Genomic DNA, 24,370 nt, shown 5'->3' on the forward strand with positions numbered 1-24,370 from the left:
GCAGTTTCGTTTTATTTGCTTTATTGAAATTGTTTTTGGTCCACCTGCATGAAAAAAAACGATTGCCACTGAAACACTTTCAACCCTAAATCCTGTGGTACGTACAGCTTGATTGGCTGACAGCTGTTGCAGCGCTTGGACGCCGCGTATTGTGGGCCATAATGCCTGGCTGCATGGGCTTTCTTCTTGTTTACTCTTCTTAGTGGTGGGGTTCGTCATGTCCCAGATCACGAAGCCGACAGGGGGTGCTATACCTGCCGCACCAGCCTGTGCCTCGTCCCTTCTTGCCAACATCACAAACAAACAGCAGATCGCCACAAGAGATGGGATGGTCACTAAACCACGTCCCTGGGATCCAGCCAGGTGATCACACGGGTAGAGTCCCGGTGCCTTTGTATTCGATGACACCGCTCCAAGACTCCTTGTTCAGAATCTCCAAACCAGTGGTTATTTCCCAGACCAAACCCCTTCCCTGTTTTGCCATTTCTAATCAACATGGATATCCAACTAGAATATGCTCTAATTTCTCCATCAGCCATAGGGGCCCCAGCAAGAACCTATTGTACTGGAGGTCTTCACCCAAAGCAACCCACTTCCCATTGAAGTGGCCCTGTTACAGCTCTATTATACCTCCCTCAGAAGCAACTGACCACTTACAAGACCAAAGACAGTTGATGTTAAAATCCACATTGTTCTTTGTGTTGCACTTCAACAGGCAATTGCCAGTCCTTATGGAGGTTTGCTGGATAATGTCCAAGGCAGCGGTCTATATATACTGATCGTTTACTATATTTCTGAGGCTGCCCAGGAAACAGCAGAGACTTAGAGATCTGTCACCGATCTGTTCCTACTCGTTTGTGTCCAAGAATCCATCAGGAATAATGCCTTGAACTTGCCTTCCATGGTGCAAAGCACAGCCTTCCGGAAGCTACTGGACAGGAAAAAGTAAATGATCGGGTCCAGGCAACTGTTGAGGGCAGAGATGCAGAGAACAGTTTCATTCGTTACATGCAGAGACTGTTTCCACGACAGACTGGCAATGACGTCGAGTTGGGCCAAGACGTAAGGTACGCGGACGAGGTGATAGGGGACGAAGCACAAGATGAAGATGACGAGGACCACTAATGTTTTTGTGAGGGCCCTCGTGTCAGTGCTCCTGCCCTGATGCTGAGCTCTTGCTGGTAGCACTCTGCAGAGCCTCTCCGATATCTTGCCGTACGAACAGACAAAGAGTGCCGAAAGGATGAAGAAGGCAACTACCACGATGATGTTGATGGTAGCGCCTATAAGACCTTTGCTGTGGAAGTGGAAGCACTTCTCGCTACAAGGTTCGGCCTTCCGGGCCTCCAAGAAGAAAGGCATCATACATGTGAGGTTAGATAGCCAGACCAGGGCGGAGGCCATCTTGCTCCAGCGGAGACTGTGCATTCTGGACTGCCGGAGCGGCCTAATAATCTTGAGATAGCGGTCCAAGCTGATCAGGCTAAGGAACAAGATGCTGGCGTACATGTTAAGATAGAAGAAGGCACCAACAAGCCTACAAAGCACAAATGGGCCAGGTTGGTTTTGATAGGCCACCCGCAGCGGCAAGCAGAGAGTGAAGAGCAGGTCAGACCAGGCAAGGTTCCACATGTAGACCGACGTGGACGACTTCCTCTGGGGGCTCCACTGGAAAACCCAGAGCGCCAAACTGTTGGTCACCAGGCTGACGCTGAAGATCAGAGAGTACATGACTGGAAGGGCCACGGCCAGGAAGCCATCTTGGATCTCACAAGTGGTTGTGTTTCCAGTTGGCGAGGATGGAAGCAGAACAGTCTGAGGAGGCCGCAGTGCTGTGGTGTTCTCCATCGTTTCCTCTGTAATGAGAAGAAACAACATATTACCATCGTATAATCACTAGCGGAGCTCCTCCCAGACAGCAAACGCTAGGAAGTAGGAAGACGCATGGATGTGTGAGCTGACATGGATGACATGTGAAGAAAGAGGCCTTCTTATGCTTGAGTGTGCATTACCTAGTTATGCAAACTGGTTTTCCGTTTCAACTCCGAAAAAAACATCTTTTTCTTTGTCTTACTTTTCAACTGAGACCCATAGATTGTTCTCGGTTCTGCAGCACCACTATAAAGAAACCTGATGGCGAGTAGAAGCAGCAGCCGCAAAACACACCTCTGACTAGAATGGAGGTTAACGCAGTGGTGGAAGAAGTACCCAGCAGGTCTGCCCCACCTCCCACAAATCCCATCACCAGACCCCCTCCCAGGCACAAATCAAACCTCCAAACACATGCGTCTGTGGTTTAAGGAAAGTTCTTCCCACGCTTTTATTTTAAAACGAAACCATTCCGTAACGATTTCTTTTTTTTTTTTTTTTTTTTTTTTTTAAGTATAGGAAGAGTAAAACTTAATTTAAAAAAATAGAGGAGCACCGCTCCCAACCACCCCCGCCCACTTCGGTAGGGTGACCAGACGTCCCGGTTTTCCCAGGACCGTCCAGGGAAATCACCCTCTGTCCCGGGGTCCCGGGAGTATTTTCATTTTAGAAACTACGTCCAGGTTTTGCATGGTTGGGTGGCTACGGTCCTGGTTTTTGCCGGGACCCAATTTCGAAATCCCGAAATCGGGTCCTGGCGCAACTCTTCCTGCGTGAATGGTGGTGTGAAATGCTTTTCACGCCCGCATTTCATCCCTCTTCGCCCCACACCCCCACGCTCTCCTCCAATGAGAGGAGTGTGCCTGTGAGCACAACCCCTCCCCGCCCCTGCAACAGGGCAGTGACATTGAAGTAGGACTAACGTTTTATTTGCACTTAATTTATTCCAACTTCTATTTATACGGCCTGTCCCATTTTTAAAAAAATGTTTTCATCTGGTCACCCTACACTTCGGCCACTGTGCTACGGTGACCATAAAACGCTCCTTCTGTGAGAGTTTTGAACCGCTGTTCGGTGCTCCGTTAACCTTTTAGTTTAGGTTTAACCCTCCAAAAACAGATAAATAAACCCATTTTATACTGTTGAGCACGCACTGCATTCTGGGGTGGGCTTCACAGTGACCACCCACTAGCCCAAGCCTAGGTAGGCCGTTACTGCGCAAGCCTACCCCAGAACGCTGTACTTAACGCCATTAGCACCTGGCTCATTTTACCAGAAGCTTAATGTTTGGGTATGTTGGTGGTTGGGCATTGGAGGTGGCAGAAAGGAGGAGTGTCTGTGACCAGGCTCTCTGGTAAGTTCAGGAGGGAGAGAAGAGAGGAGTGCAGCAGGTGGGCGGATGGACAGGAAGACAAGCAGCCACAGTGGTGACTAGTAGGAGTCCAACGTGCAGGGATCAGCGATCAGCTGTCCTGCAACACAGACTTATATAGATCGATTCAGCCTGGTGCTCCAGAATGCTGATTGGGTGGCACGACCCGTGCCAATGCCAATAAGTGTTAATTTATGCATTGGTAGTGTTGGCATTGACAAAGAAAATGACTACAAGGTGGTGACTTGTCAGTACCTTTGCAGGCAGAATCTTTCAGCCAGTCCTACAGTCTTTTTTCACACTGCATGCTGGAACATGTAGGCCCACCTTTGCAATGGGAAAAACAAAACTACAATTTCCAGCATGCAGCTGGAAGCAAAAAGCAGGACTGGCTCGAGGTGAAATGCATGGAACTGGGAAACTTGGCGCCCATGTCGACCGCTGGGTGCCCATGGCTGGGGGAAGAGGGTTGCGGCAGATGGGGGAGGGGCCCCGGGGCTCTGGCTTCGAGGTGTTAAGAGCTTAACCCGTGGTAGAAGTCTAGGGCGCCCGAAGGCAGGGGCAGTACCCCCAGCCAGCTGGAGCGCATTAGAGCTTTTCCCTCTGGAGGGGGCCAGGGCCACCACCGGGGTGTGCAGAGACCTCTGCCATGGCTGGGTTGGGGGTGAGCATTTGGGTTCAGTTCTTGTAGGGTGTGATCTGGAATGGACTGGATGGCCGCGGGGAGCCCTGGCCAGGACCTGATACTTGCCATGACTGCCTTCCCATATGCCTGAGTGTCTAGCTGCTGTGTTTTCTGGTACTCTCATTCGGCTTTGGCCCTCTGGGGGCAGTCAGTTAAGGCCCCGTGCTCTGGGATGTCAACCGAGTGGGCCCCAGACTGTCTTGCAGCACCCTTGTAGCTCTCCCCTGGGGCTCCCGCTGGACCTCAGGTCGCGCCTGGGCTTCATTTGCTGGCCTTGTCCTGTACTCAGGCCCTTGGGCATCACCTGCACTGGAGTACCCTGGCTTCCTGTGCCACAGAGCTGCCCGCAGGAAGACACTTCCCATTGACTATTTAGCTGGGGGCTTATGGAGCCCAGGCTGTAGGAGTCAGCCGGGCCAGCCCACAGACCAGATGGCCGGGCAGCCATGAGGTCATGCTTGCCTTGGTGGTGAGCATCTGGTAACTTGACGCCCGCTTGTCAAGCAGTCCCGGCTGTGCCATTGGCTCAGAGCTCACCTGGTGTGCTGAGCCACTGTACACCCGAAGAGGCATCCTTCGAGAACAGCCAGGTTTCCCTCGTTGCCCCCACTCACTGCTTCCCTTCCAGCCGGGGGGCTCCCACTAACACCCGCCTGCTGGCAGGTCAGACCAGGAGCACCCAGCCAGCACGGCCGCTCAGGGGCCAGCTCGGTGGGCAGGTAAGGCTGCTCAGGGCTCTCTCTGATGCGTGGTTGGGGATGTCCGGGCAGGTTAACCTAGTCCTGGCAGACATCACTGTTCATCTGATGGTCACGGCCCATCCGGTGAAAGGGAACCTGCTCCCCAGCGCCTGGTGCCCCACACACCCTGGATGCAGGCCGCTCTGCTGGCTGGACCGTAGTGCAAGGAGTGCCTGTGCTGGCACCAGAGGGGACAACCGACGTCAGGACACTGTTCTCCTTCCGGCTGCTCCACTAGCAATGATCCTTCTGCAGGTTCACCTACGGAAACCTTATCACTACTTTTACTTCCTCTAGTTTGATTGTCTTCTCAGCGCTCCACCAAAGTCGTTGCCAACCCTAGCTAAGCCGATCCGAGGACCTCACTAAACCATCCAATCGGTAGTAATGATGGGCAGTGTGTACAAAGGGCAGGCACTTAATCAACGCAAGCATATGACCGGCACTTACTGGGTATTCCTCGTTCATGGGAAATACTGTCAATCCTCAATTCCTATCACAAACGATTTTCAGCGGGTTACCCGCACCTGTCGGCAAAGGGTAGACACACGCTGATCTATTCAGTTTAGCACGTGTGCAGCCCCGGACATCTAAGGGTATAGCAGACCTGTTATTGATCTATCTCGTGTGCCTGAATGCCACTTGTCCCTCTAAGAATTTAAACACTACCGCTGATTGTTGTGTAACTAGTTAGCATAGAAGAGTTTTGTTCATTATCAGAATTAACCAGACAAATTGCTCCACCAACTAAGAACAGCCATGCACCACCACCCACAGAATGGAGGAAAAGCTATCAATCTGTCGATCATTTCCATGTCCAGTCAGTGTGAGGTTTCCCATGTTGAGTCAAACTAAGCTGCAGGCTCCATACCTGGTGGTGCTCTGCCATTAATTCCTTTGCGTCCCAACTGTGCAACTATCCCCCCCCCCCCCGGAACCCAAAGACTTTGGTTTCCCAGAAGTTGTTAAGTGGGTCATGGAAATTATGTATCGCTAGTCTGCATCATTTATGGTCAGAACCATGACAGTATCTGATTGTCTTCGAACCTCTGACTTTCATTTTTGATTAATGAAAACATTTTTGGTAAATGCTTTTGCGTTGGTTCGTCTTACATCGTTCGAAGATTTTCACCTCTCGTGGCACAATACAAATGCCTCCACCATCCCTCTTAATCATGGCCCCAGTCCTGAAAAAACAAACAAAATAGAACCCGACTCCTATTCCATTATGCCTAGCTGAAGTATGCAGGCGACTGGCCTGCTTTGAACACTCACATTTTGTAAACTCCTCTCCTTGCAGTTACTTAATGATCAAACTCATGGGAGGTATTTCTGGGTTTGGTTAACACAAGTATAATGTGGAATACTGATGGGTCCCCCAGTTTGTGTCAACTGAGCCCGATCCCACTACTGACATCATATGTGATGAGCCAGGAATGAGCCACTGACACAGAAAACTTATAATTGTGGTAATTTATTTAAAATAATAAAGGGTTTGGAAAATGTCTCACAATCCATAATCTAGGATGTTCAGATTCAACACGAAAGGGTAAATCTAACCAAAACGTTCCAAGTGGACAATGTTCACAGTTCCATGGAACTTCTTTAGATTCCTTTTAACAAAGTGAAAACTTTCCACAAAGAGTAATGCAAGTTCCTTGTAACCCCAAGAGGACGACTCTCTCCTTTTGGTGGGTTCACAGTTCTCGGAGAAATGGCTCCCTTCCCGCAGGTTTCTCTTTACATTCAAGACAGTTCAAAATCATTACGGCATGCAATCTCAAGGACATGGTTCTTACTTGAGATTCCTTTCTTACTCTAGTTTATTACTGAAATTTGACTTTGCCTGGTATACTGTCCTTTCACTTTTATGCAAACACTTGGTTTGCAATTTCTTTGTAAAAATGTGGCTTTGCCTGATATACTCTCCTGCCAGAACTTGCAAGCAGTTGCTTTCTGTTTTAGCCACAAAATTATATTTTCCCAATACTGACTTATAGACCTTTGTTTGACAAAGTATGTTTCAATATTTGCTCATTCTTTCATACGCTCATTCTCTGCCCCTTTTCTTAAAACCAGGAATGTTTACTTTGTAGTTTATTTTGGAATATGGTCTCAGCAGTCCATTTGTGGCATGATTCACAAATGTGTTAATCTCTTGACAGGCTTCCCTTTTCCTCTCTCACATTCCTTTCATTTAACTGCACACACTTTCAGGCAACCTGGTAATCCGTACTTCTTCCTTGGGCTTATCGGGTGCTTCAAGTGTCTCTCACACTTCTCCGCCTCCCCCCTTTTTCAATTTGCTGGCTCAGCGTACATCCAGTCAGCTGCTGTGTCTTCGCCATGCCCTTCTTTCTCCTGCAGAGTTCTCACTGTCTGATACTCTTAGTTGGCGGGCCTCCAGCACTCTGGTTCCACTTCACACATCTGCATTTGCCTTCATGCTGCTTCCCACAGCATGCTTTCTCTCAGCATCCTGACTGGTGTCAGCACAGGCCGCAGTATATTACAGCCTCTGCAGCTTTCTCTCTTTGGTATCAGCTGTTGCAGAGTTACACTTTCCAGCATGATTGACTAACTTCCAAAGACTAGACCGCTGTGTTGGTTTACCGGTTTTAGTCATCTTCATTGCTCCATCCCGCTTTCTCGTCTCAGTTGTTGTCATGTTGTTAATTGCATGATATTGAGGAAGTTGATGTTGGACCCTATTGGGAGTAATCATCACTGCACCCTGCCCCTTCTTCGTCTCAGTTATTAACATATTGTTCCTTGGGTAATATTGGGAAATATTTGAAGTAGAATTAGCAAGTGGTTGAGGGAGAGTGTTGGAATATGTCATCAGGGCATGAAGAATGTAGAGACATCCCTAATAGGGAATGGGGGATATGTGGCTTCCTCTAATGATGTTTTGTCATCCCCTTTGGGTCGCCTCCCCCATGTGGTCCTCCCTCATATAGCCGCCCCCATGGTCAGGATCAGGATCAGGTAGCGGGTGCAGTCCCCTGGCCACATGGGGAGAAGCTACCCCGGAAAAGGAGTGATGACATCATCAGAGTCATAACACTTCCCTCACGGCGGACCACCAACTCAATCCCAAGATCCAACTATGATCTTTTTAACTCCGGCAACTTTAATATACGCTATTGGAGTTGGAATTACCATGGCTGCTGGCACCAAACTTGCCCTCCAATAGATCCTCGTTAAAGAATTTAAGGGGTACTCATTATAATTACAGGGCCTCAAAGAGTCCTGTATTGTTATTTTTCGTCACTACCTCCCCGAGTCGGGAGTGGGTAATTTGTGCACCTGCCACCTTCCTTGGATGTGGTAGCCACTTCTCTGGCTCCCTCTGGAATCGACAGCCAAAGGTATTGTCGCTGTTACCGGGACATGCAATCAGCCTGAGGTTATCTAGCATCAACTGGTCTGATAAATGCACACATCCTGGGAGGTCAGCACTCATCAGAATGTATTAGCTCTAGAATTACCACAGTTATCCAAGTAAAAGATGGAGCGCTCAAATTAACAAATTACTGATTTAATGAGTCAATCACAGTTCCACTGTTTCGGGCATGTGTTCTTACACGTGCATGGTTTCATCTTTGAGACAAGTATATGCTACTGGCAGGATCAACCAGCTGCTGGGGGGTGGCAACAGGTGGAGCCGCGTGCCTGTCTCAGACCGACCTTCACTTCCTCTGTGTTCTGTGGGACCCAAGCAATCAGAGCTTGCCCCTGAACACTTGGGGGCTGGATGGGCAGGTCAACCACACGGACACCGGTAGCCCAGCCTGCTCCAGGGGGGTGGAAGGGGAGAGGCTAGGCCAGACACAATTTAAAGTATGAGGGGTTCCTAATACGTCACGACCAGTGTGGTGACAGGGGGGTCGGCACCCCAGGGAACGATTGTTCTGCACTGCTGGACAAAACATGCACAGTGGAGAAGGGGCAGACGCATGGCTTACAGGGTTGGCACTGGGGCTAGCACCACCCAACCCCATCCACTCTGTTCTGACCACTAGGGAGCTGCCTGGCTGCTCGGCCTTTGCTCTGCTTGGAGGGGGGAATCACCAATGTGAGGGGGCCCTCCCCAAAAGGGAATACCTTTGACACAGTCTTAAGGCGGTTGGAAGCTAATTGCTTGAAATAATAGTCAAGGCTAGTTAAGCAGACCAACCCTAGGTGGACTAAGTGAGTCAAATCCATCCCATAGAGTGGGGGGAGGCACATGGGCAGGCCGCCCGCTCCGCCATCCACATGCAAGTGAGCTGAGATTCATTTATCGACCGGGCACCCTGCTGCTTAGAAAGAAAATCGTCCTTTCAGAAGGCTTTTTTCCTCTGTAATGGGCTTGCAGGACATCCCCAGCAGGCTAGGCTCTGCTGGGACATCATGTAGGTGGTGCAGTGGTTTCACCACAAAGCCCATGTTTGACAGCGAAGTGGAGCACAGACAGGACCCAGACGCACAGGCTACTGTAATACGGAGGAAGGAGACCAAGCTTTCTTGTAATCTGTGTACCTTGGGTGACTAAGTGGAAGGTCTGGGCAAAAGTCTCCAGCTTCCTTATAGGCCCAACTGGATAGAAATTTCAAATTGGAGCCCATCTAGACCTCCAGAGCCGGCCGGCCGGCCATCTGGTCCTTCTATTCATTCCTATGTGCAACTACCATCTAGCAGGCTCAGAGAACATCCATCTGGCAGTGAAATGCATTTCAAAGGGCCGAGGTATGAAGACCTCTGGGGCCCTCACAAAGGGATGGCAGGCCCCCTTGGACTTCAACGGGGCAGAGTGACGGTCAACCCACATGCAAGGCATATGCCCAAGGGAGTGGGCAGCACCCCACAGCCGCCCTAGAGCTCTTGCCGGGGCGCTGTAAAGCTTTTCCCTTTGGGGAGGGACCGGAACCCTGCTGAGATGTGGTGGGACCTCTGCTGGACAGCAGGGCGGCCGTTGAGCTTGGGGGCAGGTGCCCAGGGGCAGAGCCAGCACCCCCGGCTATCCTAGAGCTTTGGCCATGTCCTGATAGAGCTTTTCCCGCCAAAGAGGGACGGGGACCCTCTGGGGCATCCATTGCCTCCGCTGGGCAGGGCCTTAACATAGCTGCCAAGTTTCCTAGTTCCATTAGGAATCTTTGAGCCAGTCCTGGGTTTTTTTTTCTCGCACTACATGCTGTGACTTGTAGGCCCACGCTTGAAATGGGAAAAACAAAAGAAGTTCCAGCATGCAATTGGAAGCAAGCAGGACTGGCTCGAGTTATCACGCATGGACTGGGAAACTTTTGTTGTGTGCATTTTAGATCTTTAAATTAGCGTGAACAAACAGAGAGGAGAGTTTATAGTGATCGCAAGTGGCACGGCTGGTATCACTTTGCATTGTGGTACTTGTAGGCCTGTCTTTTTGATGGGAAATAAAACTGAAGGTACTGCACAGGAACAATTCAAATGTTATAAAGACCGGACTTTCAGAACATTACATGGGAGCTTCTTTTTCGCAATTTTTTGCTACATTAATCTGATTTAAGGAGTTTTAGGGGGGCAACCTGAGCAATCGTTTTTAATATTACGAGCCGCAATGCCTTTCAGAATACATCATCAGCTGTTCATTTTTAGACAGATTGCTAGACCGTTACTACACTAATATCAATTAAAATGCAACGCTGGGACCAGATACTATGCGGCTAATTCACAAATGTCTTTAATGGAACACAAGTGGAGAAAGCTCCCACAGTCAGTGGGCCCAAGAATACATGAGAAATGGCGCGCACATGGTGGTGCATGTGTCGACCCGCTGCACCCACAGATCGTGAGCAGGGTTCGTGTTGGAGGGTCTGGGGGGCGGGTGTATCCCCCAGACTGAGGCGCGTTGCTGGTTCCCAGAAGGACGTGCTTGCTCTCATTTCATAGGGCGAGGTGTAATGCTTGAAACACCTCCCATGTAAACATGAAATGACAGGGCCTGGCTCTAAGGCCTGCCACTGAAAATGGACGTTTTGACCAATGTGGGTAGAGTTCTGAACCATGGCCGCCACCGACCCACCCACCCAATTAACCAACAGCCAGCAGGGTCCTGCCTTCTCGGGCAGAAAATGAACTGACTCACAGACACCAGGCACCTGCCTGATCGATCAGATGCAGAACGGACTCCTGCGAGTCTGAACCACAGGCACCTGCCTGATCGATCAGATGCAGAACGGACTCCTGCGAGTCTGAACCACAGACACCCGGCACCTGCCTGATCGATCAGATGCAGAACTGACTCCTGTGTGTCTGAACCACAGACAACACATCCCTGCTGTCCACTTAGATACTCTGAACCAAATCAACAGGCTTCTGCCTTCCAAACCAGATGCAGAACGGACTCCTGCATCTCTGAACTGCAGAACTGACTCCTGCATCTCTGAACCAGATCACCAGGCTTCTGATTTCCAGAGCAGATGCAGACGTGGCTCCTGCATCTCTGAACCAGATCACCAGGCTTCTGACTTCCAGAGCAGATGCAGACGTGGCTCCTGCATTTCTGAACCAGATCACCAGGCTTCTGACTTCCAGAGCAGATGCAGACGTGGCTCCTGCATCTCTGAACCAGATCACCAGTCTTCTGTCTTCCAGAGAAGATGCGGAACTGACTCCTGCATCTCTGAGCCAAATCACCAGGCTTCTGCCTTCCAGAGCAGATGCAGGACTGACTCCTGCATCTCTGAGCCAAATCACCAGGCTTCTGCCTTCCAGAGGAGATGCAGAACTGACTCTGCATCTCTGAACCAAATCACCAGGCTTCTGCCTTACAGAGCAGATGCAGAACTGACTCTGCATCTCTGAACCAAATCACCAGGCTTCTGCCTTCCAGAGGAAATGCAGAACTAACTCTGCATCTCTGAGCCAAATCACCAGGCTTCTGCTTCCAGAGCTGATGCAGAACTGACTCTGCATCTCCGAACCAAATCACCAGGCTTCTGCCTTACAGAGCAGATGCAGAACTGACTCTGCATCTCTGAACCAAATCACCAGGCTTCTGCCTTCCAGAGGAGATGCAGAACTGACTCTGCATCTCTGAACCAAATCACCAGGCTTCTGCCTTACAGAGCAGATGCAGAACTGACTCTGCATCTCTGAACCAAATCACCAGGCTTCTGCCTTCCAGAGGAAATGCAGAACTAACTCTGCATCTCTGAGCCAAATCACCAGGCTTCTGCCTCCAGAGCTGATGCAGAACTGACTCTGCATCTCCGAACCAAATCACCAGGCTTCTGCCTTACAGAGCAGATGCAGAACTGCCATTGTGTATTTTTGCTTTGCTTTTAACCTGACGAAAAACAATACACATTTGAGCACACTTGTGTATAGGCACGTTATAAATGCCATATCATATCATATAGATCATTTTAGCTTTGCTGAGAGGCGGCACACATGGTATTCACATCACTAATGAGCCCTTCAATTAGGACCAGAAAGATTGCGTGAACCAGCAGGAAAAACCCAAATACTCGAGATGATAACTCAAAGATGCTGCTTAGGGTTTCCAATGCACACATCGGTTATTGGAATGATGGAGGCTGCTTATGTATTAGTGATTTATTTCTTGCTTAACGCTTGATTTTTTGGGGTTCAGACAAGTTGCACAGCATCGTCTCGTTCCCAAGGCGAGCACCTTGCACTTGTGCTTCCCTCCTGGCCTGACCACTATGAACATTTTGTTCACTCTAATAGTTTGTCATAAGTGCGTTCCACTCTCTCAACCTAACCACGGAAGCCGCATGTACACGACCCTCTCACCTTGATGGGCACAAGATGCCTCCTTTATATACACAGGCAACCAATGGGGGGAAGAGGGTTAGGGAGAGGTTGCAGATAGGCACAGGGAAGTAGGAACACCGGAAAGAGGGTGAAGGAATCCTAATGGATAGGAACGGGGGAAGCAAGGGAAAACACAGTAACAGATGCGTTGCTAGGGGGTGGCTAAGGGGGCTATAGCCCCTGGTCCTTTGGTTGTAGCCCCGGATAGAATCTCAGGAGCTACAACCAAAATGCTAGCTAGCCCCCAGTCCCGACATTAGCGTAGCCCCGGGTCTTTTCCAGACCTAGCAACCCCCCTGCACAGTAACATTGTAACCCTAACCTGCAGAGCTTCTAGACGTATCCCTCACTCAGCTAATACTCGCATTACAGCTGCACGGGCTCTGCATAACACCGTGTACTGAACCCCAATGCACCTCCTGTAACCATGTGCTCTTAGCACTCTATTACACTCAGTTATTCCGGCACAACTCATGTCCTGCTTAGCATACGAAGAAGGCACAAGCCTGGCACAAAATACAGCTCATATACTGCATAACATGTTTTGCCAGGAGTATCAGTCCATCACATGGCATCTGTTTAAACCGAAACAAACAAAACTCTTTGGTCAGTCAGTCCTTCACTCGTGGTAATTCCTACATTTCCTGCTCCACAATGCACGTATCTGATGCCTCTGGACCGGCGCACGAGCCCAGAGGCCGTAGATGTCCGCCAGAAACAAGGCACGGCTTCCTTCATGTCTTATGTTCCCTGCCGCACCCCGACTCAGTATCAGAGTATGGGAAGACGTTACTTCACGTCTTGCATTCACCGCCACTCCCCGGCCAGCAGCCTACACTAACGAAGTAGCCATGAAAATACACGGTTCGCCCTGCATGTTCTCACTGTAGCGCTAATCACAAGCACCAGTGAAAGCGGCGACCCCTTTTCACTGCCTGTGTGTGTGCCCTTTGACCAGTGGCGTAAGACAAGGTGTGGGGGACCCTCTGTGAGCCATGCTGATGCCCCCCCCCAACTCGGCAACAAATCACGAGTCGCGCCACACAATGGGCCGGCCTAGATTACCACGCTTGCGCAATACGCACAAACGTGCTGCTGAAGGGGTATGCCGCACACTGCACAAGGAGAATGGTATGAATACGTGTTTTAATGCATTATACAGCACACTTTCTGAGAAAAATTGGCTAAAAAGCCACAGTGTTTGCTATTGTTTTGTAGGGCAACACCAATCCAATACATGCAAGTCACCAACAGTGTACAGGAACATGAATGCTTTGCTATTAGAAATGCCATGCCACAATGAAAACATGTCCAACTGACTGCACAATGTAAACCAGTGTAGACACGTAATAACATTACAGTAAAGCATTCCAGCCACATTTAGACATACCTACACTGCTAGTGCCAAAATGCCAGTCGAAGCAATAAGACTCATCAAGAAGAGAGCACACATTCACGCCTGCATCTCTGCAGCCTCTAACAACACAGCCAAACTCTTTAAAATCTGCAAGGAACTGGCCAATCTTTTTGCGGTCTTTACCTCTCCTGTTCCCTCAACAGGCCCTCTGTACGGTTATGGCCTCTCGCTTCTCCACTAAAACTCAGGACATCCTGTCCACTATCTCCTCTTCCCCGCCCCCTTCCTCTCTCGGCCCCCCTTTGGCCATCTCTCCCTCTCCTCCTCCTTTCTCCTCTTTCTCTCTAACACCTGACAAGGTTTCTAGACAAGTCCCATCTATGGAAGTGTCATCGAAACAGGTGCTTGCCCGCTCCTCCAGAACCATCAAGGACCACATTGACACCCTTGATCCAGCCTTGGCCAATTTCTGTAATCATTCTTTTGCCACTGGAACTTTCCCCTCTCCCAAACCTTTGGAAAAGCTGGCCATCTACCAGCTTACTCTCCACACTGAATCTGTTGGTTGTGGCAATGACCATCAGTCTGGTTTAAGGGCTGCCAAAGGCACGGAAACTGCTCTCTTGAACACCTATGAAGATCTGATCTCTAACCTTGATGCCAGCATTCCTTCTGTCCTCATCCTCCTTGAACTTTCCTCTGCTTTCGACACGGTCAACCACGCCATCCTGATCAATCGACTCTGTGAGAACCTGGGCATCATGGATCAGGCCCTGGAGTGACTTACCTCCTTCCCCTTGGACCGCCCCTCCCAGGTCCAACTTGGTCTCTTTCACTCCGCCACCTCTCTCTACCTGTGGCGTTCCACAGGGCTCTAGCCCACCTGTTCTCTACCTTCTCTAACTTACAGTGTTATGCGGATGACACTCAGCTTTCCTTCAGTCTCCCCTCAGCCTACTCTCCTCTCTCGCTCATTCCTGGTGTCATCTTCAACTCCACTCTCTCTTTCTCTTCTCACATCTCGGACGTCACCAGGAAGTCCCCCTACCAGCTGCACCTCGTCAACTTCCCTTTCTCGCTTTCCCCCAGAAGCTCACTGTCTCCAGAGCCCTGGTTCTTTCTAAGTTGGACTACTGCAACAGTCACTTCCTCTCTGCCTACCTCTACTCTCCGGCCTCTGCAACTAATCCAGATAAGGACTGAGAGACTTATACTTGGCCTCAAGCCCAGGACCCGTTTCTCTCCAGCCATCAAATCTCTCCACTGGCTCCCGGTGGCTGCAAGAATCAAGTTCAAGACCCTTTGCATTGTGCACAAGGCATTCTGGGGCTGGGATCTGCACTACATCCAATGCTCTCTTCCAAAATACCTTCCTCTCAAGCCCTAAGGGTTAGATGCTCCTCCAGGCAGAGAGTGGGGGGTAGATCTCTCTCCTCTGAAGGTGTCTCCCTCTGGAATGGCCTCCCTGCCCTTCCCAAATTTGAGCCGGACAACCTGAAGTTCCGGAAGCAGCTAAAAATGTTTCTCTTCACCCCGGCTTTCTCTCACTCCCTCCCCTGCTGACCTACTTGTCTGCTGGACCAACAGGTTGCTTGGCTACCCTCAGTCTCACTGAGTCCAGACTCTTTCTTGATTAGTCACCCTTGCACTGCCTCTTGACTTCATAAAGAAATTATTTCTGTTAAGGACTGAACCATAACGGAAATAATTTCTTTATGATGGCATATTGACTTAAAAAAGAAACTATTTATTTTTTAAGTCATAGGTCTTCCCCCACCCCATGACAAGGAGGCTTCCAGCCGAGGGTCTTCATGTCATGGGGTGGGGGTAGCCCCCGGATTACGAGATCTGCTCGTGGGTAAAACCAGGCATCCTGTCTGCCCAGCCCAGGATGCTAACAATGTGCCCGTCATTAACGGGCCCGTTGTTAGCATCCTCCCCATTCCCATTGAGCCCTATGGGGGCTCAAATGGGAATGTGGGCGTACCGGGTCCGTGTTCCTTGAATGTAGAAATAGCGGGCCCAGTATTTCCCCATTCAAGTAACCCAGACCCGGGACCCGGTATGGGGGTAGCCATGCCGCTGCAAGCGACATGGCTACCTCCATGCTTGTAATGAGGCCCAGTGCCTTACTTGTCCTGCAGGATGGGTCTCTGCCGTACTGTAAGCAGTTGTATAAGAGAAGACATCGTAGATGGAGGAGAGAGGCAGTGTCCTTAATAGTGCTCTGATCCCAGGCACGCAAGCAGGAAAACAAGAATCCAAGATGGCAGCCGAATCTTATATGGGGGTTGTCCGCCTCCCCATGAAACATGGTGTCTGATCATTGAGTGCAGGTGATTCCTCTCAGTTCAAACAGAAAAGCCAAGCCTGTGGGAGTATAAATATGCCCCCTAGTTGTTGCTAATCCAAAAGACGACATCCCGGGTGAAGAGTTTTGCAGTATAAAAGCCACACATTTCCACAGAATGTGGGTGTTTGGAGGTGGAGTGGGGGGGGTTTGGAGAGTGTTGGAGAGGTGGATGGGAAAAGAGGTAATGAGGAGGAACATTAGGAGGAGAAAGTAGGTGGTGAAGAGGAAAATCAAAAGGAGTGGAGGTTAAAGAAAAGTCAACCTTTTGCTGAACCCACTTCCCTCTCCCTTTGTTTCTTAATCAGAGGCGCCGACCCATAAAGACATGCCTTTCACCAGGCAACAGAGACCATCTTTGATGGGAGAAAAGGCTGCACGCGGGGGTCAGTGTCTGTGGTTAAGAAAGAAATGGAGAGGAGTTTGTAACAAAATTCATGGTAGAAAGGGGCCTTCCTCTCCTCCCTGAGTCACTGTGCCGGCACTTGGGAGCAATTCCCCCTCCCCCACTGATGCCCACATTTAGGCCATGCCTCCTTGCTAGCACTCCTCCTTGATTCCTCATCCGACTTAAAGCATTGGACAGACTCCAAAAGAAATCTCTGTTAATGTCATGATGTCCTGGTACGTGATGCCTGGAGGGGAATGAGTCCCGCTCCTTCTGAGCCACTTCCAACACCACACTGTATAATTCACTTATTTGCGCCTGAAATCTCAGGATCTCGACTTCTGTTGGATGTACTAGTGGGCTACTTCTTTAATCTGCCTCCACTTCAAAATGCATATGCCCCAATTCTCTATCCATTGTTCTGCCTAGCAGAGGCATGGACTAAGCGCGGGGCCATCTAGGCCTTCTCCCAACACTGTCTCCAAGGCTTGGTAGGAAGGTTCATGGCTCCCCCTCTTTCGGTGTAGAGAACCACCTGTTATGTGGTTCTTACCAGGCCCCCGCAGAGGCAGCCAAGATGCATGCATGCTAGCATGAGCGGGGAATTGAGTAAGTCACCACTCATTGAAATCAAGGGCCTGACTCGCCATTGGAGTCGGACCAAGCAGCCTGCAGAAGTAGGAATCTGCATTGATATGCGTCTCCCCAACAAAGCCATTACATGGGAATGTCACATCGCCCACACCATTGACGCCATTGTGGTGAACGTAACATATATCATTTCATATTGTCTCAAACTTGGATCTTAAATTTGAGAACCACCAACTCAAACTGGAGAAGATTTCCAGAGCAATGAGCACTACCACCCATGTCAGAGCGCGACGACTTGCACGCACTGATTCTGCAATGGCATTCATGATGTCATCAGTGTCAGTGACGGCATTTTGGTTTATTTGCCCAGCGAGGATGACCACTACCTGAGGCTCTATGTAGGTTTCCACCACATCCGAGAATGCAGACACGCCTTCCACTGCGGGACATGTGAAGACCTGAACCCAACACTGGAATTCTTTGGTTGTGCCTTTGATCATGATGGGGTGAGACCTGATCTGAAAACATGTCAAATACATCAAATCTGCTCCACTTCATGCCCGAGGCCAGTGTCTGAATCATGCAGCTTATTTGGCCTGGTCAACCACTGCGGGTGGTTTCTCCCGAAGCGTGCCGCAGATCGTGGAACCTCCTCAGAGTTGACCAAATTCAGCGCGGAATGGTGATGGACAGAGTACTGCCAAACAACACCAGGGGTGCCCTTGTATGTGATGAAACACTGGCCTACTTTAGCACGCAAAAGAAGACAGAGTTGCTGGTGGACACTGGCCCATGTTTCCTCAGAGCAGTGTTCATACAAGTAGACAGGAATGGACACCATCATGGCATTACCTACACTGGCGTCCCTCTCCCCACTCCTGCCAAAGCAATGATGCTAAAAAATTAAGATCCTCACCCCACCCCTGCCGGGGCAATGATGCTCAGAAACTGACAAAGAAGCTATCACAGTCCTCACCCCACCCCTGCCAGAGCAATGATGCTCAGATATTGACAAAAAAGCTATCACAGTCCTCACCCCACCCGTGCCAGAGCAATGATGCTCATACATTGACAAAGAAACTATCACAGTCCTCACCCCACCCCTGCCAGGGTAATGATGCACAGGAATTGACAAAGAAGCTATCACGCTCCTCACCCCACCCCTGCCAGAACATGACGCTCAGGAATTGACAAAGAAGCTATCACAGTCTTCATCCCATCCCTGCCAGAACAATGATGCTCAGACATTGACAAAGAATCTATCACAGTCCTCACCCCACCCCTGCCAGAACAATGATGCTCAGAAAGAATCTATCACAGTCCTCACCCCACCCCTACCAGAACAATGATGCTCAGGAATTGACAAATAATCTATCACGCTCCTCACGCTACCCCTACCAGAACAATGATGCTCAGAAATTGACAAAGCATCTATCACGCTCCTCACCCCACCCCTGCCAATTAGTAGCCTTGCGCATCAGGTTTCAAGCGATAGGGAATAGCAGCCTCCTACCGCCAATTCGCTCGCACGACTGAATTAACAAACCGTGGGACTACGTAAGTGCTGATTATTGCTCCCTACCTAACAGCCATTACGGATCAATAATTGTGGAGATCTTCTTAGATACTCCGACGTTGACCCTGTGTACACCACCGCAGCTGAAGCCGTTCTCCCAAAACTAGAGAAAATCACAGCAACCCAGAACAGCCCGCATGCAACATATAAAGGACCCCCATTTCAGGAACATGAATTCTGGGAGTATGGTGAACAACTAGGCATCGCTATTCAACAAATTTGTGAGGAACCCAGGGGCCTAAAAACAGAATCTAATCAGGCTAAGGGTAGAAGATTAACTCCGGGAAAAATCTATTTAACTACATAGAGACCTCCTACCCAGTTTTGTCAAGCAGAAGACCAACCCCTCCTTATTTACTTTAATCAAACAATTAATTACAGAATTAAACAAAACATAAAATCCAATTTGGTTTTATAAAAAGCTTTTGTGAATGTGGTGCACCTTACAAAAATATTCCTTATTATGAAACCATAGTAACATTGGATTTCCTATATTTCTATTGCTCTCTTGTATAACCTGTGGCCAATATAGATTACATGCAGCCTTAAAAAATTAATTTCATAATTTTTAAATCATTCCAAGGGCCAGCACATAGAATTGTAAGTGTAACAATACTTTCCAGTGAGTATCATTGTCCAATTTTCTGTTAAACGTTTTTTCATGGGGCGCTAATATCTCTCACCGATATGTTTCGTGCCTTGTCGCACTTACGGCACTTCTTCAGGACCAAGGAAGGCATACTTTCTTAATTTCCTCCTTAATCGTGTTTCATTGGCCTTGCTATTGTTTTTCCACTACAGTTTAGTTTTCCAAATTATTTGGTGAGTAAACAGTGCCCAAATTAATTTTAAATAAAACCCTTATACTGAAGCCACCAATTGATGTATTTTCTTTTTCATTGTGATGTTTCCAGAAATCAATGGTACATATCACACCCACACTCTGACCATATATGGGTAACCCCAGACGAATCACAGATAACGACGGTTGGCTAACTATCGCAAAATCAAGTTGCCCCGAGTCTTCTGGGATTATGTAACGATCCTTCAATAATGCAAGTCCCAGGACTTCACATTTTCTTTGAGCACACCTAACCAAATAGGGGGCAGCGCTGGCATATATTGTTGAGATCAGCCTCAGGATTGTCATATTTTCTTTTCTCTGCCGGCAGCATGCCCGTATTTTACAGTGGCAATGCCAGCATATATATTTTGAACAGGACTTTATATTTTCTTTGTGTAACCCTAACTCAGAGGGGGGCAGTGCTAGCGTATATTGTTAAAGACACGTCCACACCTGGCAGCTTTCTAGAGCATTGAGACCACTAAAGAATACATATTCTCACAACCAGAAGTAAACACACTGTAAATAAAGGCAGATGTGGGAATTGCCTGTGTCCACGCTCTTACATAATTGACTACATTTGGATTGGGATATTATTATTGTATGTAAATCTTTAAAATTGGGTGTATGGCACACTTCTCCTGCCATAAAAGGTTGTAAGCCACGCCCGAATTTCATGACCCTGCCTTGGTGCTTTACCCAGCCCCGTTTCGTGGCCCGGGTGGAGTGGGCGACAGCCTTTGGAGCAGAGCTAAATAGCTCAGGAGGTGGGCGCAGCAAGGGGCCCACCCAGAAAGCTGACTCTGATCTTGCCGGACAAAAGAATAAGCAGTCTGCTCTGCCGGTGAGTTCTCCTCTGTGATGTGTGGCTGGCCACTCTCTGACGACTTGTGGATGACTGCAATGCGTTTGAAGTATGCAAACAAAGGAATGCATATTCGCAGCGTGTGAGATGCTGTGGAGTCACACACCCTGTGCCCCTCATTCTTTGTGTTGACAGCCTTTCAAGTGGGGCAATTTATAAGCGATGGCTCACTTAACAAGCCATTGTTCTTACACAGTGGGCCTCATTATAAGTGTTGTGGTAAGGCATCAACGGCGCATGTAGTGCTGCCCGCGCTGTAGTTACCTCGCAGCAACATTACGGGTTTGCTTGCGGGTGCCGCTCTGGACTGCTGGACAGACCAGACGTGCAGAGTGGCACCCGCGAGCAGACCAGGATGGTAGCAGTGGTCCCGTTGTTACCATCCTCCCCATTCCCATTGAGCCCTATGGGGCTCAAATGGGAATGAGGACGTACCGTGTTCGGGTCCCGCGAATGGGAATTACCGGGCCCGCAAAGGTCGGAATGGCCCAGTAATTCCCATTTTTTGGGACCCGGACCTGGACCCGAGTTTGAGGGTAGCCATGCCGGTAAAAACGGCATGGCTACCTCCAAGCTCGTATTGAGGCCCAGTGTGTGCTTAACATTTCAGTGTTAAGAACTGAACATGGGGCATTTTTATTCACCAGGCCTCCACAAGTATCAGTTAGCTGAACAAACCTATGCATTCTTTAAAGAGAATTAAAATGCCACCTAGAAAAAGTTTTAAACTATTTTCTTTATGTTCAGGTCTCTTTATTTGACACACAAAAACGTTTTTTTATATTACTTTTCAATTCCAGACATTGCGTCCCTGGGAAGCGTAACTGTCATTTTCTTGCTTAAATATTCAAGTGGCTGCTTTCAGACATGGACTAAATGCATGCGCTCAGCAGAAAAGGTCTTTTAATTTTCTAAACAAGCCACTGCCTAGTACTCACACCAGAAGCACCTCAATGTCACTTGGCACCTTGATTAGGAAAACAGGGTTCATTGTGTGTCACCATGCAGACAGTAGTCCATGGCAAATCAATGCAGTGATATGTGCGCTGCACAAGCCACCACCACGTTGGTTAATGGTGTATATGTGGCGCTCCCGTATGTAACAGCACATGTGCCTGTTTTTGTCTGATGTGTCCAATGTACATACAATAACATTCTGGAACATTTTGTGTAGGTGGCTCGGACAAGCATGCCATACTGTGCCCACACTTAAATGCATAAAGCACTGAAGTCTCTGCATTGGCTCCCAGTGGCTGCAAGGATTAAGTTCAAGACCCTCTGCCTTGTCCACAAGGCCTTCTGGGGCCCGGGTCCTCAATACCTCTAACTCTCTCTTCGTAAATACCTTCCTACTCGAGCTCTTAGCCCCGAGTCAGTCACTTCTCCAAGCAACGAGTTGTGGGTAGATGTCTTTCCTCGTCTGGGGCCTTCCTCTGGAACAGCCTCCCTGCCTCTCTAAAACTCGAGGACTATCTCCGGTTCTTTGTTTCTGCCTTCTCTCTTCCTCTCCCCTGCTGATTTCCTGTCTGATACTGCACTTGTTACCTGGCTACCCTTTGAACCACGGCCCAGGTCCCTACCCGCCCAGTTGCACACCGCGCTGCCTCCCAGCAACCCTTGCACTTGGGTCTGTATCTGTAACCCTACAGTCCCCCTCCCTGCACTTTTGGACACCTGCTGTCTGCATTTACCATTGCACCTGCTACCTGCTGGCCGCACTTCTAGTTATTGTTTGGTCCCATGTACAGCACTGCCCCCTCCATTTTCCCCTGGCACTTTTCCCCTCCAACCTCCCCAGGACTTGCACGATCTCAATGTCACTTGGCCTAGTAGGATTGTTGTCTCTATTCTCCCACTTTCCCCTCTTCCTTGCCTCGTCGCGCCTTGAAACACTTGTGTATAGGCGCGTTACAAATGCCATATCATATATCATAAAGCAATCAAAGAAGTTGCCAAACGCCCTGTGTACACTGCCACACCATGATGTTCACCAGCTGCAGGCCAGCACTAAGAGATGCTAATGCCAGCTCTGTTAGATAAAGCATGGGCCTGTTGTCTTTGCAGAAATAACCCCTGAGGCCTGCGAGGATGTAGTGGGAGAGGAACTGTGGATCCTTTTCCATGCATTAAAAGCTGGTCTTGTTTAAAACGCTTCATCATCTTATTACTGGTCAGGTTAAAGTTTGTAAGAGGCACAATCCTTTCTGTACATTGTTTATTGAGTCTCTCTTCTAAGGTATCCTGTCCTGTCCATATATATATATAATTCCCAAAAGATGTTCCTGTATTGGGGGGTTGGGCATGCCCACGCTGAGACCTAGCCCTTCCTTATCTAAAATTCTTCAGAAACAAGAAGTAAAAGAGCCCTTGTTCCATATTTGAGTGGCTGATGTTTCAGCCATTTAATACTCACATCCAAAAACGTAAGCTGTCCAAATGAGCATGTATGGTTTATGGTTACAAACATTTTAATGTTAGGGTGAGTATTGTGAACAGTGATGTGACTACCAAGCCATGCATCTGTTATGAATTTAGAGATTCACACATACAATCTTTTTTATCACAGACTTGTTTATCAAATATAGAGATCTCTGATCACTGTTCTAGCCCTGAAAGACTCTCTGATTTAATACAAAGCATACAGGAACCCTCACTGGTGCTATTTGTTCCCTTTCCCACTCCCATAAAGTACAATAAGAAAAAATACATATTGTTAGTCTATTACAGTGGTCAGTGAGCCCTCTGACCCCAGGTAGGCTGGTCACACCACAGTGTGCCAGTACGGACAGTTTGAAACTGCATTCAGGCCAGTCCTTCCCTAAGGGCAGGTGACAGAAGAATCATTTACTTGGGCAGCAACAGCTGTGTTTTCACATTAGAAATCTTCTGTAAAGTACTTGAATTACAATGTCATGAAACCAGTGATGGGGTTTATTTTTTTATTTTTTATTTTTTGCCCATACTGTGTCTCTCTCTCTCTCTCTTTCTGTATTCATATATTGTTTGCATTGTTGGTCTTTGCTCGTACTATGATGTATTTGCTTCATCATGATCGATGTATTGTTGTTTTGTTAAAATGTAAATAAACATTTAAAAAAAAAAGAAAAAAAAGAAACCAGCTTCATTTCTATAGCAATTTTTTATTCACATTGAGGAGGGGTTTGTCGCACGGCATAGAGTTGTAGTTTGGGGGTGAAGTGTGCCAGTGGGGGGGGGGTGGTGGGTGTTGTATTCTCGTATTCTGGTGTTTTGCACTGGGCACCAAGTTGGCTAGAAAGTGCCCTGGCTGTACTTTTGCAAATTGTTGAGAGCCACCAGTTTCGCCCCCTAAAGGCCAGACAGGTCAGTAGCCTGCACTCTCCATGTCCATCCGGCTCTGACCACACACCTTACCCTGTGTGCCAGCTCTCACCTGGGTCCCCCATCCCTGGGTCAGCCCCTCAGAGCAAGCGCCTAGAGGCCCACCCCACCGGTGTGCCCAAAACATGAGCCCTGAGCACCCTCTGACCGCTGCACGCGGCCACTTACCGTAGCTCATTGCTGTCCAGCCCTGGTACATCGGTACTGGCACCTCAGATGTGGGGGTGCGACGCGTCTTCTTTGGTACCGGCCCCTCCACTGGGCCTCTCTGCGCGGCCACTAGTGCTGCGCGGCTCTCCTTGGGTACTGGGCCTGTTGCCACAGTACAGGCCCCTCGTCCGCTGGCACTCGTGCCCAGTACTCAGGCACTGCCTCTCTGCACACGCACCGGGTCCCACTCCCTGCTTGGGCACTGGCACCCCGGCAGTTCTCTTTTCAGCTGTTGCTAGCTCAGAAGTGCCCGTCTGCGTGGGCATGTACCGCACTCCTGGCGCTCTAGACCGGATGGTCAATGACTAGCTCTGGTGCTGCTCGTGAGTGGCACTGCTCTCTCCTCTCTCTGCTCCTGCACTG

At 49.1% G+C, this 24,370-nt stretch overlaps 1 protein-coding gene across 2 annotated transcripts; it reads right to left on the bottom strand.

Moving 5' to 3' along the window:
* Nucleotides 1-24,370, bottom strand: LOC138570233 (probable G-protein coupled receptor 34). 2 transcript variants are annotated; one of them, XM_069648974.1, is made up of 2 exons: nt 23,966-24,370; nt 1-1,856 (listed from the first exon to the last, which is right to left on the bottom strand). In XM_069648974.1, the coding sequence occupies exons 1-2, from the start codon at nt 23,994-23,996 to the stop codon at nt 823-825; spliced, it is 1,065 nt and encodes a 354-aa protein (XP_069505075.1). In that variant the 5' UTR covers nt 23,997-24,370; the 3' UTR covers nt 1-822. The 2 variants fall into 2 exon arrangements, with proteins under 2 accessions (XP_069505075.1, XP_069505076.1); XM_069648975.1 differs by lacking the exon at nt 23,966-24,370 and adding an exon at nt 2,013-2,642.

This window comes from Ambystoma mexicanum, chromosome 2q (genome assembly GCF_040938575.1).
Source record: "Ambystoma mexicanum isolate Mex_15411 chromosome 2q, UKY_AmexF1_1, whole genome shotgun sequence".
NCBI classification, from domain to species: domain Eukaryota; kingdom Metazoa; phylum Chordata; class Amphibia; order Caudata; family Ambystomatidae; genus Ambystoma; species Ambystoma mexicanum.